Genomic DNA, 17604 nt, shown 5'->3' on the forward strand with positions numbered 1-17604 from the left:
TCCAGATCCACTGCCATGTGGTTGACTCTTAACTGCCCTCTGGACAATTAGGGATGGGCAATAAATGCTGCCTAGCCAGTGACGCCCTCATCCCGTGAATGAATAAACAAGAAAAAATATATTTCCTTGACACTAGAAGGGTGCTTGTTCTAAATGAGGCCTGTAAATTGGGACAGATATTGTTTCTGTTCAGATTCTATTCTACACTGGCTGCTCTGTCCTTTCTTGTTTTAATTGGGGCTTTTTGACAATGTGCATGAAGAAGATGCTGCAATCATCATAGAATATATTTAAATAACTTGATACAATGAAGGGATTCCAAAATCCTGCATTTATACTATTTACACTGAAACGAAAGAGACACATTTATTGACAGCCTCAGCTGACCTTGTTGGGTTACACTTTGCAGCATGCAGCCTAAGGAAGCTACAAAAGCCTTTAATTTTATTTTTGCTTCACACCAGGGCAGGGTTAATTCAGCTTGGCAACCTAGGAAAATGATCCGACTCCAAACAGATTCAGAGGTTCTGAGTTCTAGTTGTTCAACCCCCTATTTCAGTCGAGGATGAGGAGGAGCAATGGAGGATGAAATAAAGGAAGGAAGGTGAGACAGCATTTGTGAAGGATGCATCCTACAAGATGTGATGCAGAAAAGAAACTACAGGCCATACAAGTAGCATGGAAAAGGTAATATAAAACTTGTAAAAGTTGGAAATGTTGATTCACAACTGAATTAGAGTTCCATTTTCAGCGACACAGAATGAGTTTGGATCTGCTCTGTCATTTCCATATTTTACTGTTTTTTTTGTAGGTTTTAATATGTGGTTGTGTGAGAAAAGAGTGGTTCAACAAAATGATTGCGTGAATGCATACAGCCAAGATCAACTGTCTCTATAGTTCTGTTTCTCACAGCAAGCATGACAACAGTACTAACGTTTTTAATGTAATCCACACATTCCAAGCAGCCAGAGGGGGCGATGTGTAATACCAACAAGGTGCTGTCGAGGCATATATCTCAGGTCACAGACACCAATTTTAAGAATATAAGGAATTCACCAGATTGTCATGAAAATTAATTGTCATACAATTTATCTCATTACTTCGTACTTCAAATCACAAGGTCAGATAGATGGCACTGGAGCAACATTGCAAACTCCCTCAGTAAACTCTGTATACTTTCTGAATTGAAGGGGTTAACACTTTTTAATTGTACAGACTATATATGATACATGTCAATGTTAGATTTGCTGAGAGTTACCATGACACATTTATACAGAAACATTGAGTCATAGACATGCACAGCACAGAATAGACCCTTTGGTCCAACTCGTCCATGCCAACCAGATATCCTAAATTAATCTCATCCCATTTGCCAGCATTTGGCCCATAACCCTCTAAACACTTCCATTCATATACCCATCCAGATGCCTTTTAAATGTTGTAATTGTACCAGCCTCCCAACACTTCCTCTGGCAGCTCATTCCATACATGCACCACCCTCTGTGTGAAAAAGTTGTCCCTTAGGTCCCTTTTAAATCTTTCCCCTCTCACCTTATGTCCTCTAGTTTTGGACTCCCCTACCTTGGGGAAAACACCTTGATTATTTACCCTATCTATGCCCCTTATGATTTTACAAACTTCTACAAGGTCACACCTTGGCCTCCAACCCTCCAGGGAAAATCGCTCCAGCTTGTTCAGCCTCTCCCTATAACTCAAACACTCCAACCCTGGCAACATCCTTGTAAATCTTCCCTGAATCCTTTCAAATTTCACAACATTTTTCCAATAGCAGTGAGACCAGAAATGAACACCATATTCCAAAAGTGGCCTAACCAATGTCCTGTACAGCCACAACATGACCTCCCAACTTCTATACTCAATGCATTGACTAGTAAAGACAAGCATACCAAATGCCTTCTTCACTACCCTGTATCACTATCTCTCAACTCATGGAAGAACCTGAATTAACCAGATATCTGGCAAGAACTGTGAACCAAGCCGCAATGAGGCAAATGCTTCTTGAGAAGTTATAATTAAAACATTCACAGTGATCTTAAAGATCTGCCTTGACTTATCTGGAGGGTGACTTAATATGAGATTTAATTAATAAATCTGTAATCCTTCGAGTTGCTGCCGTCTGCAGTCTTTACAACATTGCATTCAAAAAAGTGCTTAGCCAGGGAGAATCTTTGGGAGCTAACCCTATTTACTACAGAGGCAAAGTCTAAGGACTGGAGCTTAAGGGCAGTAAATGGTTTTAAGCACAATATGACTCAAATAATTAGTGAAGAAACTCCTCTGCTTAAGTGTTTCTCTACATTACCACTGTCACTGTTCCCTGCCACAGGCTGAGATCTAATAATCCAATGTAAAACAACAACTTGAAAACTCTCATTCTATCTGGCCTGTCTGAATCTACTAGACTTTGAGTTGCCAGCATGAGGGATGAAGAACTGAACACAAAGTAAGTGCACTCTCTTTAATCATCAGCAAATTAATAATTGGTATTAATTGCACTTCTTCATCACACCAGGCTTCCCTGAGGTATCTGAACAGGTGTTTCCTTCTCCTGTTCAAAAGTTTCTCCTGCCTGCAACCCAAGGGCAAATATTGCATGAAATGATTGACTGTTCTTAAAATTACAATAGAGATAATTAAATGAAGCATTAGTTTCTAGAGCATGCAGTGCCTACAGAAATAGGTAGCTTTCCAACACTGTGGGAAATAACTGTTTAAGTATAGACAAGAAAAAAAAACAGACCTAAAGGCTGGAGCGTGACACTTTAATTGTTGGAACCTAAATGTACATTTGTATTTAGTGGGACAGAAGTACTAAAAGTATCATGACTGCAACAGTTCAAGAAGGCAGCTTAACACCACCTTCTCAAGGGCAACTAGGGATGGGCAATAAATATTGACACAGCCAGCAATGTCCATGTCCCTTAAATGAATGAAAAAAGAATGAATCCTTCATCTAGCAGCCTGATTACATTTAATATCTGGATTGGAAATGAAATCTATTCATCCAAAAATCAGCATGCAAACAAATAAAGACAGGTTAAATATTTCAACATAATCCCTTTAAATCTCAAACACATTCTCTCTATTACAAAAATGAAAGACCTGCAGATGCTGTAAATCAGAAATTGCTGGAAAAGTTCAGCAGGTTTGGCAGCATCTGTGGAGAGAAGTCATAGTTAACGTTTCAGGTTCAGTGACCCTTCCTCAGAACTGCTGCTCAGCCACATTGTAACTTGAAGTTTCTCCTACACACCTAGCATGTATGGGCCCTTTTAGGCTATTGTACATGTGAGGCTGTGCAAAAACAATATTATAAGGACAGCTCATTTAAATGAATAAATAATGCACAGCAGACAAAAAAGGAACTTTGTTCAAAATTGTTTTCTAAAGTGCCCTTAACAAAAGAGGCAGTCTAGAGAATGGAATGTTGATGTTCAAAGGGTGATCATGGTATATTTAGTGGTTTTGGCACTGCGGAGTGAGGCCATAGTGCTGGATTTGTTAGTGGCTGGTTAAGTGAATTGTACACCAGACATGTTCAAGTGTGTCTTTACTGACGCTAGGAATCTAGAAATAGGAGTAGTCTCGAGTCTATTTTGCCATTCAATGAGATCATTGTTGACCTGTGACCCAAACTGTTTGCCTCATTTCCTTTGATGCGTTCAGTTAACCACAGCCTACCAACATCAGACTTCAAGTTAATAATTGATCTTGCATCAGTTGCTGTTTACAATAGAGAGTGTTAAACTTCTACCACCCTTTTGGTACAGAATGTTTCTTAATTTCACTCCTGATAGGTCCAGTTCCAATCTTTAAGGTTACGTCCTCTAATATTAGACTGCAAACCAGCAGAAATAGCTTCTTTCTATCGAACCTGTCTATTTTGTTTAAGTTCCAAAAACCATCAATCAAATCACCACTTAAAATGTTAAACTCTAGGGGATGCAACCCTAGTTTGTGCATTTCTTCTTGTAATCTAACCCTTTTAGCATCTAGTTATTGCTGCACCCCCTCCGAGTCCAATAATAACCCTCCTAACATGTAATGTTCAGAATTGCTGAAAATACTCCAGCTGCAGTCTAGTTTCAGATTCAGACCTTCATGCCTCAAGGACACCCCAAAGAGTTAAAACTGTTTATTACTTTTCTGAGGACATTTTCTGAAGAAGGGTCTAGGCCGAAACGTCAGCCTTCCTGCATCTCTGATGCTGCTTGGCCTGCTGTGTTCATCCAGCTCTACACCTTGTTATCTCAGATTCTCCAGCATCTGCAGTTCCTACTATCTCTATTACTTTCATCTTCGTTTTTAACTGGACACTCTCCTTTATAACTTTGTACGTCTATGGCATGTATGCTTAGTGTCATGTTTTTCTTATTTTTCTTGGAGTTAGCATATCATGAAAATTGTTCTTTCACTCAGAAAATCTTTCTTTTAAAACTGTATTGTATCATATTATGTACATGGTAATTGGTTTGTGACTGAAACTTGCGTTAGTCACTCTCTTTGTTGGGAGTTTTAATGATAAAATGTGTAAGAACAAAAACATGGAGTGCTGAAAATAACAAGGATGGTGTGAAAGTTACCAAAATCTTTTTATTAATTCCTCTGATCAAATGTGTATTAAGTTCCGATCTACGTCTAATTTCATACGTACTTTTAAAAAATTACATTTGAGATTTCCAATATTCTCGATTAAAATAATTCACTTTGACAGTTATAGCCATCCACCATGCTTGTAAGTTTTAATACACAAATTTCAAAGAGTTAAATAGGTTCGAAATCAATCTGCGTCCTGAAGAAACCATGGGAAAAAAAAACTCGTCAACCAAAATTAAGTTGGATAAGGGCAAATCTGCTCTTATTTGATAAGCATTCGATCATTCTATCCAGACTGTTAATCCAGAGACCCAGCTAATGTTCTGGGGACTCAGGTTCAAATTCTGCCAGTGCAGATAGTGGCATTTGAATTGAATAAAAATCTGGAATTAAATGTGAATGATGATCACAAATCCATTGCCAATTGTCTAAAAAGCTCATCTGGTTCACTAATGTCCTTTAGGGAAGGAAACTGCCATCCTTCTCTGATTTGACCTACATATGACTCCAGACCCACAGCAATGTGGTTGACTCTGAACTGCCCTCTGGGCAATAAAGGTTAATGAATGAATGGCCAAAAGAAAATTCATCCTACTCAACCAAAAAGTGAAGATTTTCAGAGAAATTCTTTTAGAAGTTCAGTCACAATAAAATCCTTTACATTAATGTCAGTTCACAATTGTAGGGATTTAAATTGATTTTAGGAAACTTAGCTATGAGAAATGGGTAGTTCAGTTAGCAATGTGCAGAATCCAAGACAATCAAGATATAGATATATATTTATATTTAAATAAAATTAATTGTGGACAGATCTAAAAAAAAGCTATAAAACACAATGGAAAATAATGAGCCTTGGAAGGAACCAAGGTTGAAATATGCTAAAAGTATGAACAATGATAGTAATTTGCCTTTACTTCAAGCTTTTATTTCCTGTTGTTTGACCTTGGATTCACAGTAATCCTCCTGTGAACTAGAAACAGAAGTGGTAACATTCAAGAAGGTATATCCAATCTAAATTCATAATAAAAGCAGCAGAAGGTACTTTTTGTACTATGCATATTCTGCAGCAAGGTTATGATAACCTAAAAAAAGTGTCCCCAATAATAGTCAGGACAAAAATAACAGATGGCCATTGCTACATGGCTAGGGAAAACTAGGGCATTATTCCTCTTGATAAAGTAGGACACCTGGATAACGTTGCAAATGATCACTGATACTCATAAATTAAGTTATTCTAGGTACATACTTCTGTGTCAAATTAAGAAAACAGCAGGAGCTTCACATGGACAGAAACAAGTCACATTTGTCAAGATGATAAAATCACTAACAAAATCTAATTTTAACCCAGAGGAGTAATGGATGATCTTCTCCAATTTAATATCTTCATAACCATTGTTTGCCAAAGCACCTCTTATTTACAACTTTTCCTCGACCTGTCTATGCAAAATTCTTCATTAAATCCTGATGACTTTGTTTATTTAAATTACTTCATATCCTTAACTTTTCTTTTCTAAAGAACTTATTGTTAAATGTGTTTACTACTGCAAATGACATTAATAATACACAGCAAAGACTGGTGTTTACCCTAATTAAGCTCATGAAGATAAGTACAGTCTTCCCGCTTAACTGTTGCAAAAGCATTTAGATAACATCTTTAACATAGTAAAGATCTTTAAAGCACTTCACAGGGGAAAAAGAACAGAAAAGAATACAAACAGACTCTGAGTACAATAGCAGAAGGAGATAAATTAAAGAAAATAAACAAAGACATTGGCAGAAAGAGATGAAGAATAGTTTTTTTTAAAGGTTCTTCTGATCAATGTTTCTAGGTTGGCAGTTGAGATGCTAAAGTCTCTACAGAAGATGATCAGGGATACATAATAAATCAGGACAGCAAGAAGGATAGTACAGCTAAAATATTTGTATGGCAAAGATTACAGAGGTGAGACAAGGCTGTGGAGAAGATATCTGTAAAGGAAGCTAAGATTATTACATTCAATGGAGGTCAGCGATGACAAGGACAGAGTAGAGGAATTTTGCCTGGAGTTTTAAACATGTCCATATTTATGTAGAATTTAATTCAGGAGATCAACACACAGGAATTGGAAAAGTCATGCTGAAAGGTTTGAATTAAGGTTTCGGCAATGATGAAGCTGAAGTAAGTTCAGAGGTGGGTATGGAGATGGAGTTGGCAATGAATAAGATGTGGAATTGAACATTCAGCTCTAGATCACTTCAAATGCTAAATTTGTACACCATAAGCAACTAGCTAAGATTTGGAGATGAAGTGTTGGGTGGAGGAGGCGGGGATAGTCCATGGAGGGCTATTTTGATCACCTGTGATCCTCCAATGATTTAGCCCCAAAGTACTCAATCCATGTACTAATACGCTGTGGTATATTTCAGGTTACACCCTTTGCCTCTGTTGAGTTCACCAACATCTGCCAGGGCAATATTTGGAGATCTGTAATAGGCTTCAACATCCCTGAGTGAGGGAGGGAACAAATGGTCACAATTTTGAGCACATAATATGTCCTGCATGCGCTGCTGGTAAATGCATTTCTATGAATGAAATGAAAGACCAGAATGGGGTTTAGCCACAATCACACAGCTTTCTGACACTTGTTACTCAGGCTCACAAAAGAGGGGGAAAAGTCACTTAATGCAGCACCAGAGGGAAATTTCAAAACAATTAGATAAAAGACTTGCATTTATATAACACCCTGAACCTCAGAACATCCCCAAATGCTTTATAGTCAATAAAGTACACGAATTTAGCCACTGCTGTAGGAAACATGGCAGCCAGTTTATGAACAGCAAACTTCAACAAACTGCAATGAGATAATGACCAAATAATCTGTTTTTCTTGTGATGTTGAAGTATAAATATAACTCGTCTACTGCAACTCCCAACATCATTAAGCCTGCTTCACTTTGCACTGCCTACTTACTTGGGATACTTCCCTATCTGCACCAATAGTAATAGCTGTTCCATCCACTTTCATGCTGACTTTGACAGCCCCAAGCAGATGACGAACAGTGTCCAAGCCTCTAGAATAGTACTGGAGGCTGCCCTTGGCTCACTATGCCAGGACTCGCTGAATGAAGGCTATCCTCCTTGACTTGACTGAGGTTGACTGACAACCACGACAAGATCTCTGGGTTTTTGTCTACGCTAAACATTCAGATAAATTTCATTGTTGATGGGATGTCGGGTATGTAGGTTGTATATTCCAAAGACTAGTGGATCATACCAAACAATATGTTCCGTTGACTATCAGTGTTCACTAGAGAGGATTCAAGAAGCATCCCGAAATAGCTGTAAATCAGGAATTGAAAAGGAGGAATGAACTCATGAAAATTACAATTACCAGAACGTAGAATTGAGTAAATTGTTGGAACTGAGAGTTGACAAGTCCCCAAGATCTGATGAATTTCATCCTAGGGTCTGAGCAGAAGAAAGCTTGCTGACGGATTGGTTTTAATTTTCCAAAACTCATTAGATTCAGGGAAGGTTCCTTCAAATTGGAAAATAGCTAATAAAACTCCTTTACTCAAAAATGGAGGGATGCAGAAAGTAGGAAACTACAGGCCAGTTAGTTTAACATCTGTCATAGAGAAAATGTTAGAAGCTATTATTAAAGACATTATAACAGGGTATTTGGATAAGTTCAAGTTAATCAGGCAGAGCCAACTTGGTTTTGTCAAAGGGAAGTCATGTTTAACAAATTTATTGAAGTTCTTTGAAAAAGTAACTTGTGCTGTAGATAAAGGGAACAAGAAGATTTCCAGAAGGCATTCGATAAGGTGCCACATCAAAGGCTATTGCAGAAAAAGCTCATAAGGGGTAACATATTGGCATGAATAGCAATTGCCTGGCTAACAGAGAAATGGGATTTTTTCAGGCTGTCAGGATGAGAGCCACGGGGTCAGTTCTGGGTCTTCAACTCCTTACAATTTATGTAAATGATTTGGATAAGGGGAACAAAGGTATGGTTGCTAACTTTGCTAATGAAATAAAGATAGGTATGAAAATGAGTTGTGAAGAGGACATAAAGAGCCTGCAAAGGATCAAGATAGGATGAGTCAGTGCAAAGATTTGGACACGGAATTGAATGCAACAGTAGGGAGGCAATGCTTCAGTTGTACAGTGCATTGGTGAGATCGCATCTGGAGTACTGTGTATGGTACAAGTCACCGTACTGAAGGAAGGGTACTAATGCATTGGAAGCATTTCAAAAAACATTTAATTGATTAATACCTGGAATAAGCAGACTCCCTTACGGGGAAAGGCTAGACAGGCTAGGCCTGTGTTCTCTGGAGCTTAGAAGAGTCAAAGGTGACTTAATTGAAACATATAAGATCCTGAGGGGATTTCACTGAGTGGACATAGTTAGGTTGTTTCGTCTTGTGGGAGAATCTAAAACTTGGAGGTCATAGTTTAAAAATAAGGAGTTACCCATTTAAAACAGAGATGAGGAAACATTCTTTCTCTCAGAGAGTTGAGAGTCTTTGGAATTCCCTTGTTCAAAAGGAAGTGGATGTAAAATCTTTAAATATTTTTAAGGCAGAGGTAAATAGATTCTTGATTACCAAGGGGTTGAAGGATTACTGAGTATATGCAGGAATATAAAGTTGAAATTAAAATCAGATCTGCTATGATCTTACGAGTGGTGGAGAAGGCTTGAAGGGCTGAGTGGCCTACTCTTGTTCCCTGTTTGTATGTTCAAAACAAGCAAGATACTAACCATACCCAATCAGCCATATTTGCAAAACTCACAGCACAAGTGTCTAACATTAGATGTGATTCTGCAATTGGACAACATTTGCTATATGATCTTGAATATGTGATGAATTATGCTGGCAACCAATTTATGATTGTCAGTCAGGCCCACGTATGGCTTGCTTACATGTATTGAAAGCTATATATTAATTCACAGGGCCTGATTCTTTGCAGTCAGATTCTTTGCACTGAACCTGTTTCAACTCAACAAAACAGATGATAGCCATTCACTCACTTGATTCTCAGATTGATGCCCTGACCATTCAAAGTCAACCTACCTGGTTTAACAGTTTAAACAAAGCCTGGTTGTTAACTGTCAATCAGCATCAATGGGTTCATTCTCCATGGCAACACCTCTACCGATTAGCATCCACTTGGCAAACCAATCAGTACTTTCCTCTGACACAGTAGAAATATTGATTTTCTCCTTGAATTTGTTTTGTAGAGAAATGTCCTAATGAATTAAAGATGTACAGCTTTGACAAATGTGTTTTTCAGCTATATGTGGTATGATATACTTAATAAGCTGTCTTTTATACAGTGACGTTTGAAATGATTTTGATCTGAAGAGATATGAGACCATTTAATTGACCAACGTTGTGAAATTGAAAATGTCTTCAGCACATATGAGCACATTACCCACTAGATAAAAAGTGTTATTTTGCATTGAACAGTGTTGATATTCAGATTTCATTGTACCAATTTCATTGATTGCCAATCATCCATTTTTTCAACCTTTGAAATAGTGCAACAGTTGGATGAGTCGCATGATCGACTTGTTCATGAAATAGCCAAAGACTTCCAAATATTATTAGATGGCTCATAATTTCTGTCTATAGTGGATACTGCATGAATAGGCATGGGGTATATGGAGGAGGCATGATGGGGAGCATGGAATGGGCATAGTGGATGTAGTGGAGGCAGGGAAATATTGAGAAATATGGGTAGGAAGTGAAGGGTGAGGACTGGGGTGACTAACAGCCCTCCATTTCTACTTCTGCCCTGTTTCAGGGAGTGACAGCCCTGAATCCCGCTTACCATTCTACCCACCCCTCGAAATGAAAATTGTGTGTCTAGGCACTGCTGGTTCACAGGCAGGATCATGATATCGGGAAACAGTCCAATTTACAATTTCTTTCTCAAAGATGAAAGTCCAGCCATTAACTGTCTCACTTCTGCCGTAACTCTGTGATAGAGTTTCATTTAATCCTGGTCATTAGTGATACGTTCAAAATAAAAACCATGCACTATGGTGGAGATTTAAAGTGCTCAGCTGTGTTTTTCTGATTTTGCACCATAAGTGCAGTAGTGGTTAAAATAGTTTATCAAATTCTACTTGGAACACCTGTTTCTGTTACAAGCAGGGTTAGGATGTCATTCAGAAGTTTTATATATGAGGGGGATGATTTTTGTCTGTCTATTTCCCAGTTTATGCTGAAAGTTAAGTTGATAGACAAATTATAAAGTGTGAAGGAATCTCAGCAATTGATCATTAAAACTCTGCTAAACACAACTTTTGTCAATGCTTCAAAATGATCAGCCTGCATTCCAGTCTGAAACAAACTTCTTTCCGTTTTTAAAATCACATTCAATGCTGGTTTTAGGAACTGAATCATGCCATTTTTGTGGGACTTTAAAGAGATGACTGAAGGTTACCTGAAAGCATGCAAATCTGTTCGTATTAAAAGAAAGGGAAAAGCTTAAATGATCTCGTCCCCATAAAATGTTTTGGCTGCTGCAATACTCATTCTTTCCCACCCCACATTGACCTCCTGGCTCAGATCCACAGTGTATATTTCTCAGTCCTTGCAACTGCTGAGTTGGAGTGAGCATAACTTCCTGTCATTACATAAATATTGTGAAAGTGGCTCCAGTCTCCTATTACAATCAGTATGCATACATGCCCACTCTGCGATCTATATGAAAACACATTCAATGTACTTCAACACAATATAATACAATATTATCCAAATACTTCTCCTAACCAAAATGGTTGTTTCTTGAAAGTCCTCTGGTAGCTGACCCTTAAAGTTAAGATATTGGCCCAGGAATTCAATTACATTCACCAGCTTACATTTTTCATTTCATAGATAAAACGGGAGAAGCTGATCGCTTTATGATCTATTCCAATGCTCTCTCTTAATGTTTGTAGGATTTTCTTCAGGTTAAGAGGGAAAGAAAGGAAAGAGAATGGGAACAGGCTTATCCAGATGCAAAGTATTCACTTAAAATTCTGACATGTTTTCGAATTAAGTCAGAAGCTGAAAACAATTACAACGATTTCAGCTGCAATCTTATTTTTCAATAGTTTACATACATTTAGGATTATACCGTTTTTACCTTACTGTGTGTGTCTTACAGCTTTCATGTATTATCTTAGTAGAAAAAACTATAAATTTTAGACCCATTGCCTCACTTTTGTATCACCAGAGCAGGTATAGAAGATAGAAGGGAATTCTGTTCTGCCAGTCAGCCACTCACTTTAACCCTGGAATTCTGCTTTCATTGCGATGGAAGCACTGTCTATTTTTCAATATGCGCTTAGAAATTAGGTGGTGACATTAATCATCAATTTCCTATTTAAATCCCTTCAGTCTAGTCTGTACCATTCTCCCAGACAAAAACAGTTCTAGCTAAAGTAATGAATGAAACCAATGGTGTTCTATCTTTCCTCATCCTCACTGTAGTATTGATCATGGTTGACCAGATAGTTCTCTACTAGGACTGTCCTTGCACAAGATTCCCAATTCAGATGCATCTAAAAAGATAACTGAAAATGTTTCCTCATCCCATCCCCATCATCTCTGTCTTCAATAAGCTACACAGAATGGATGTTTCATAACTTAAAGCTTTAATTTTAAAACACTGAATTTTGACATTCCTCTCTGGTTTGCCCACACATCACCCCATTCCTCTCTGCAGCCCTACTTCTACAGTCTCTTCCAGTTACATGCTATCTCCAAATCTCACTGTTTCTCTGACTTCAGCCTTATGTCCAGGCCCATTTGCTTTTGGTACTTGGGCAGTCATTTGTTTTTTACTTTCTGGAAGTTCTTCCAATTACCTTATTTCTTTGGCTGAGAAGTGAATCACTTCTCAATCTCTTTTCCCCTTCTGATGGACAGCAGCAGTGAAACTAGTAGTGCACTATTTACTGCTGTTAACTTGAGTCCAGGTTAGGATGTAGGGGACATGGACTGAGATGTACAATAGCAGTATTAAGATTTAACTAAATGTCACATCATGGAGGCAGGACCCCATTGCAATTTATAAGCAAGCCATTGATTGTCTAATTGTGATTCTTCAGTTATACATGTGGTCACTTCCTGTATCTTGTGACTTTGATTCTTGAATGATTCAATTAAAATGATAAATCAATGCAATTTGTATTTAACAAGTGCTCTTTTCATGACCACCAGACATTCCAAAGCACTTTACACAGATCCTTTGGTCCAACCAGTCCATGCTGAACATAATCCCAAACTAAGCTAGTCCCACCTGGCCCATATCTCCCCAAACCTTTCCTATTCATATATCCACACAAATGTCTTTTAAATGTTGTAATTGTACCCGCATCCAAAACTTCATCAGGAAGTTCATTCCACACATGAACCACCCTCTGTGTAAAAAAAATTGCTTCTTATGTCTTTTTTAAATCTCTCTACTCTCACCTTAAAAAATTGCTCCCTAGTCTTGTAATATAATCATTGTTGTGACGTTGGAAAGATGACAGCCAATGTGTGGACATTGAGTTCTCACTGTCAGCCATGTAATAATCACCACATAATCTGTTCTGGTGATTTTGATTGAGGGATTAACTCTGGCCAGAACACCTAGGATAACTTCTCACTTCTTCTTCAAAATAGTGATATGGAATTTTATTATGTCTACTTCAGAGAATATAGGAGGTCTCTGTTTAACATCTTCTCTGAGAGGAAGCACCTCCACCAATGCTTCAGTACTGCACTGAATTCAACCAGGATCTTTGTGCTCAAGCACAGGACTAGAATTTAAACCAGCACCTGTGACTCAGAGGAAAGGATGCTAACAATTGAGCTCTCATTAAGTCAGTTTAATTTCAAGCTGCTTCTACTGTCATTTAATTAGTTAGGGCAGAATAGGTAAGACCTTTCTTCAACCCATTATTATTATTTTAATGAAGGATTGTTTTATTGCATAATATAAAAGAAAATCCTTCATGTGATCTTAAACTGGATTATTGTTAAGCAGTTCAAACTTGTCATTACTCCAGGGCCCAGGGTAAAGAAAGCATTTGAAAAGCTGCATTTACCTTTTCCAGATGGGAAGAAACACTCCATTTCCACACTGCTGCGGGAGTGAGATATGCAGAGCGTACTGCTGGGAACCAAACCTTCCAGTGGAGGACTTCTATCTGTTGTACGTACTAAGCACCAGCCAGGCCTTTCACTGGGTCTCTCCAATAGCTCAACAGTTTGTCCTATTTGGATACTGAGTTCACTGCTGTTGCTTGCCAAGAAATCTTGCAGCACCACTGTCAATTCACAACCTCCAGAAAGCTGTTGAGGGAAGATATTGAAAAAACACTTTTAAGACATTGTAAGCATTTGAAAAAGGATAATATAATTCAGTGATAAATGCTTGGCAAAAAGGATGACCTCTTTTAAGATTGTTTCAGAGATAGTAGGAACTACAGATGCTGGAGAATCTGAGATAACAAGGTGTAGAGCTGGATGAACACAGCAGGCCAAGCAGAAATTCTGAAGAAGGGTCTAGGCCCGAAACGTCAGCCTTCCTGCTCCTCTGATGCTGCTTGGCCTGCTGTGTTCATCCAGCTCTACGCCTTGTTACCTCTTTTAAGATTGTAGGTTTTCCATTACATCTACTTGTTTTTTTTTCAGAACATTTCTAATGAAATTAAGCAATGTTGTCCTTTGTCTGAACCAATGCTCATGGACTGAAACATTAACTCAAAACTCTGGTCTCAGACCAGATGTCAAATTTAATTACAATCCTACCAGAGACCTGTAACTTTTCTTTTAAAGTTGACAAAGTGTGAGACCCAGGTAGTCACTAAGAGAGTAGAGCCACAAGATTTCAAAGTTTTAAACAAACGACAATAAACATTGCTATAAAGTCACCATAGTCCTACTCTCTCCTTAGAAAGAGATGACCGGTGGTGGCTTAGCCTGCGGGTCACCATGCCTCAGACAATGGCCAAGGTAGAGAAAGTAGGACCTTCATGGTAAATTCAGCCCAGGTGGGAATTGAACTCCTCCCCCACCCCCATGCTGTTGCCATCACTCTGCACTGCAAACCAGCCATCCAGTCAACTGAGCTATCCAACCCCCAAGAAAACTGTCTCACCATTCAAAACTTAGTTGGAAAATTGGACTTTTTCCTCTCAATGCACATTCTCCCCATGTCAGTTTGTGCATTCTCCCAGTGTCTGTGTGGGTTTCCTCCGAGTTCTCCACTTTCCTCCCACAATCCAAAGATGTGCAGGTTAGATAGATTGACTGTGCTAAATTGCCCATCATGCTCAGGGATGTGCAGGCTAAGTGGGTTAGCCATGGGAAATGTAGGGGGATGGGTCTGAGTGGGATGCTCTTCAGAGGCTTGGTCAGTGTGGACTGTTGGGCCGAATGACCTGTTTCCACACTGTAGGGGCCCTTTGGTATGGAGTACAGAAACTGGTGGGGTGGAAAGTGAGGTCAATACCTCATTCCCTTTCCACAGCATTTTCCCATGCAACTGCAGGAGATGCAGTCCTTTATTCTTTATCTCCACCCGTCTATCTGTCGAAGTCCCCAAACACTTCTTTCCAGGTGAAGCAGCGATTTTTCTGCACTTCTTTCAATCTAGTCTATTGTATTTGCTGCTCAAATGTAATCTCCTCTGCATCTGGGAGATTAGATACAGACTAGGTGACTGCATTATGACCCAACTTCCAGCTGTTTTCCATTTGAATATGCCATCCTACTCTCATATTCACATTTCTACCCTAGTCCTTCCACAGTATTCCAGTGAAGCCCAATGCGAATTGGAAGAGTAGTTCCTTATTTTCCATTTAGGCACTTTTTTTTTTTAAGAGCCTTCAGAACTTGAGAGCATGAACCCTGTCCTCAATTTTGATTGCTTCCGATGATATTCACTGATACAAAGCTAGCAACCTCCAACTGCTTTCTAAGTCCAGATTTTGGACTATGAGCTGCATTGAACTGATAAAGGTCTATTTTAAGAATTACACCAAGTGAGGTTGCAAGATTCAGTTTAAATATTGCCAAGGCTATTTGCTGAATAGGAAAATCCCATTTAGAGTTTCAGGATTGTGATTCAGAGGACTTTTTCTAAGATCCATATAAGATAAAGCTTACTTAATGGACAATTATGAAATCCATGGCCTATCTTGTCATATAAACCACATCAGACTTTGAAGATCCACAGCAACTCCGTTGGATCCTTGTGGCAACAGACAACAACTTACTGGAATGGTTGTAAAGGCTGAGATCCAGATGGACCAGTTCCCGGCTTTAAGCCAGTTTGAAAATGGCCTTTCGGGGGGTGTTAAATCTTGCAAGATCATTGACATAAGGAGGGGTTGGACCTACTTGTATTTGAGTGTTTCCACTCCTCACCGATAGTTGAAATCTAGCATAAACATGCCACAGATGTGCACGGCCTCATAGGAATGTTTGTTTGATACAAAAACAATTGGTGCCCATTAGAATGCCCAGGTGAGGTGGGGCAGGGGGAGGAGGCAGGCGGAGACTCTTGGGACAAAGCATATTCAAAGCAACCCCTCCCCAGATGCGCAGTAGAGTGTCAAATGCAATTTTCTGAAGGGAATTGAAACAGAGCAGATCTTTCATCCAAGGCGAACCTGTGACGAGTGACACTGCAACTTTAGTGAAGTAGATAATGGAACTCAGAAATTCTTTCAGCTTAATTACCAGGTTTGAGCCCTGAACAAAACCTCACATTCATAGACTTCCATAAAAAGGGGAGGATAATGTCATTGGACTATTAATTGAGAGGCCCAGCTTACTGGGTCTGAAGACATGGGTTCAAGCCTCACCACAACAGCTAATGGAATTTAAAATCAATTAATAAGTCTAGAATATAAAGATAGTATCGATATTGAGGAATATAAATCCATCTGCTCCATTCATTTACATTAGATAAAGAATCTGCCATCTTTATCTGGTCTGGCCGTAAAGAAACTTTAGGTCCACAATAATGTGATTGACTCTTAATATTGCTTCAAGCCATTCCATTGAAGGGCAATTTTGGGGTTGTAATATATGCTAGCCTGGCCAGTGATGCCTACGCCCAATGAAAGAATAGAAAATGTTGCAGATCTATTACATTCATGCCACAAATCATTTAATTACTCTTCAATATATTCCACAATGTTCATCACCTACCTTGGCTCCTGGTACAACAATGCTTCAAACTTAAAATTCTTATCTTTCTATGGCTTGGCCCCTCCTGTCACCATAACCTCCCCCAGGCTCACAATTGCTCCCTCCTCTCCAAGGCTCCCCAACCAAGAATCTTGTGTTCCTCCAGTTCTGGAATTGTGTGCATCACTAATTTCTTTCACTGCACCATTAGGAAGGTGGAAGGAAGGTCACTGATGAAGCGGCTGACAATGGTTGGATCTACGACACTACCCTGAGGAACTCCTGCAGAGATGCCCCGGAGCTGAGATGATTGACCTCCAACAACCACAACCAACTTCCTACGTGCCAGGTATGACTCCAACCAGTTGAATACTGAGGAAGGATTCCTGGACCCAAAACGTTAACTCTGCTTTTTTCTTCACAAATGCTGCCAGGCCTGCTGAGCTTTTCCAGCAACTTTGTTTTCGTTCCCATTTCTTATGGACTCCAGTTTCACTAGGGCTACTTGATATCCTTGATTTGACATTTGGTCAAATGTGGCCTTATGTCCAGGGCTGTCACTCTCACCTCATACTGGAATCGAGCTCTTTTGTCTCCATGTTTGAAACAAGACTGTAATGAGTTCAGGAGCTGAGTGGCCCTGGCGGAACCCAAACTGGGCACCACTGATACAGGTTGTTGTTGAGTTGGTGCTGCTTGATAATGCTGTTGATGACATGATCACTTCACTGATGATTAACAGTAGACTGGTGAGGTGGTGATTGACTAAGTTGGATTTTTTGTGTACAGGACACATCTGAGCAATGTTCCACATTGTTGG

General features: G+C 39.1%; 1 protein-coding gene across 1 annotated transcript in view; it reads right to left on the reverse strand.

The window, feature by feature from the left end:
* The window catches only part of kalrna (kalirin RhoGEF kinase a), a 675519-nt gene that overhangs the window by 156702 nt on the left and 501213 nt on the right, over positions 1-17604 (reverse strand). Inside the window, exon 34 of the mRNA XM_048598757.1 lies at positions 13691-13937. Coding sequence (XP_048454714.1) covers positions 13691-13937 — 247 coding nt within the window. The remainder of the gene's footprint in view (positions 1-13690; positions 13938-17604) is intronic.

Source organism: Rhincodon typus, chromosome 7 (genome assembly GCF_021869965.1).
Source record: "Rhincodon typus isolate 14 chromosome 7, sRhiTyp1.1, whole genome shotgun sequence".
In the NCBI taxonomy this organism is placed as follows: Eukaryota; Metazoa; Chordata; class Chondrichthyes; order Orectolobiformes; family Rhincodontidae; genus Rhincodon; species Rhincodon typus.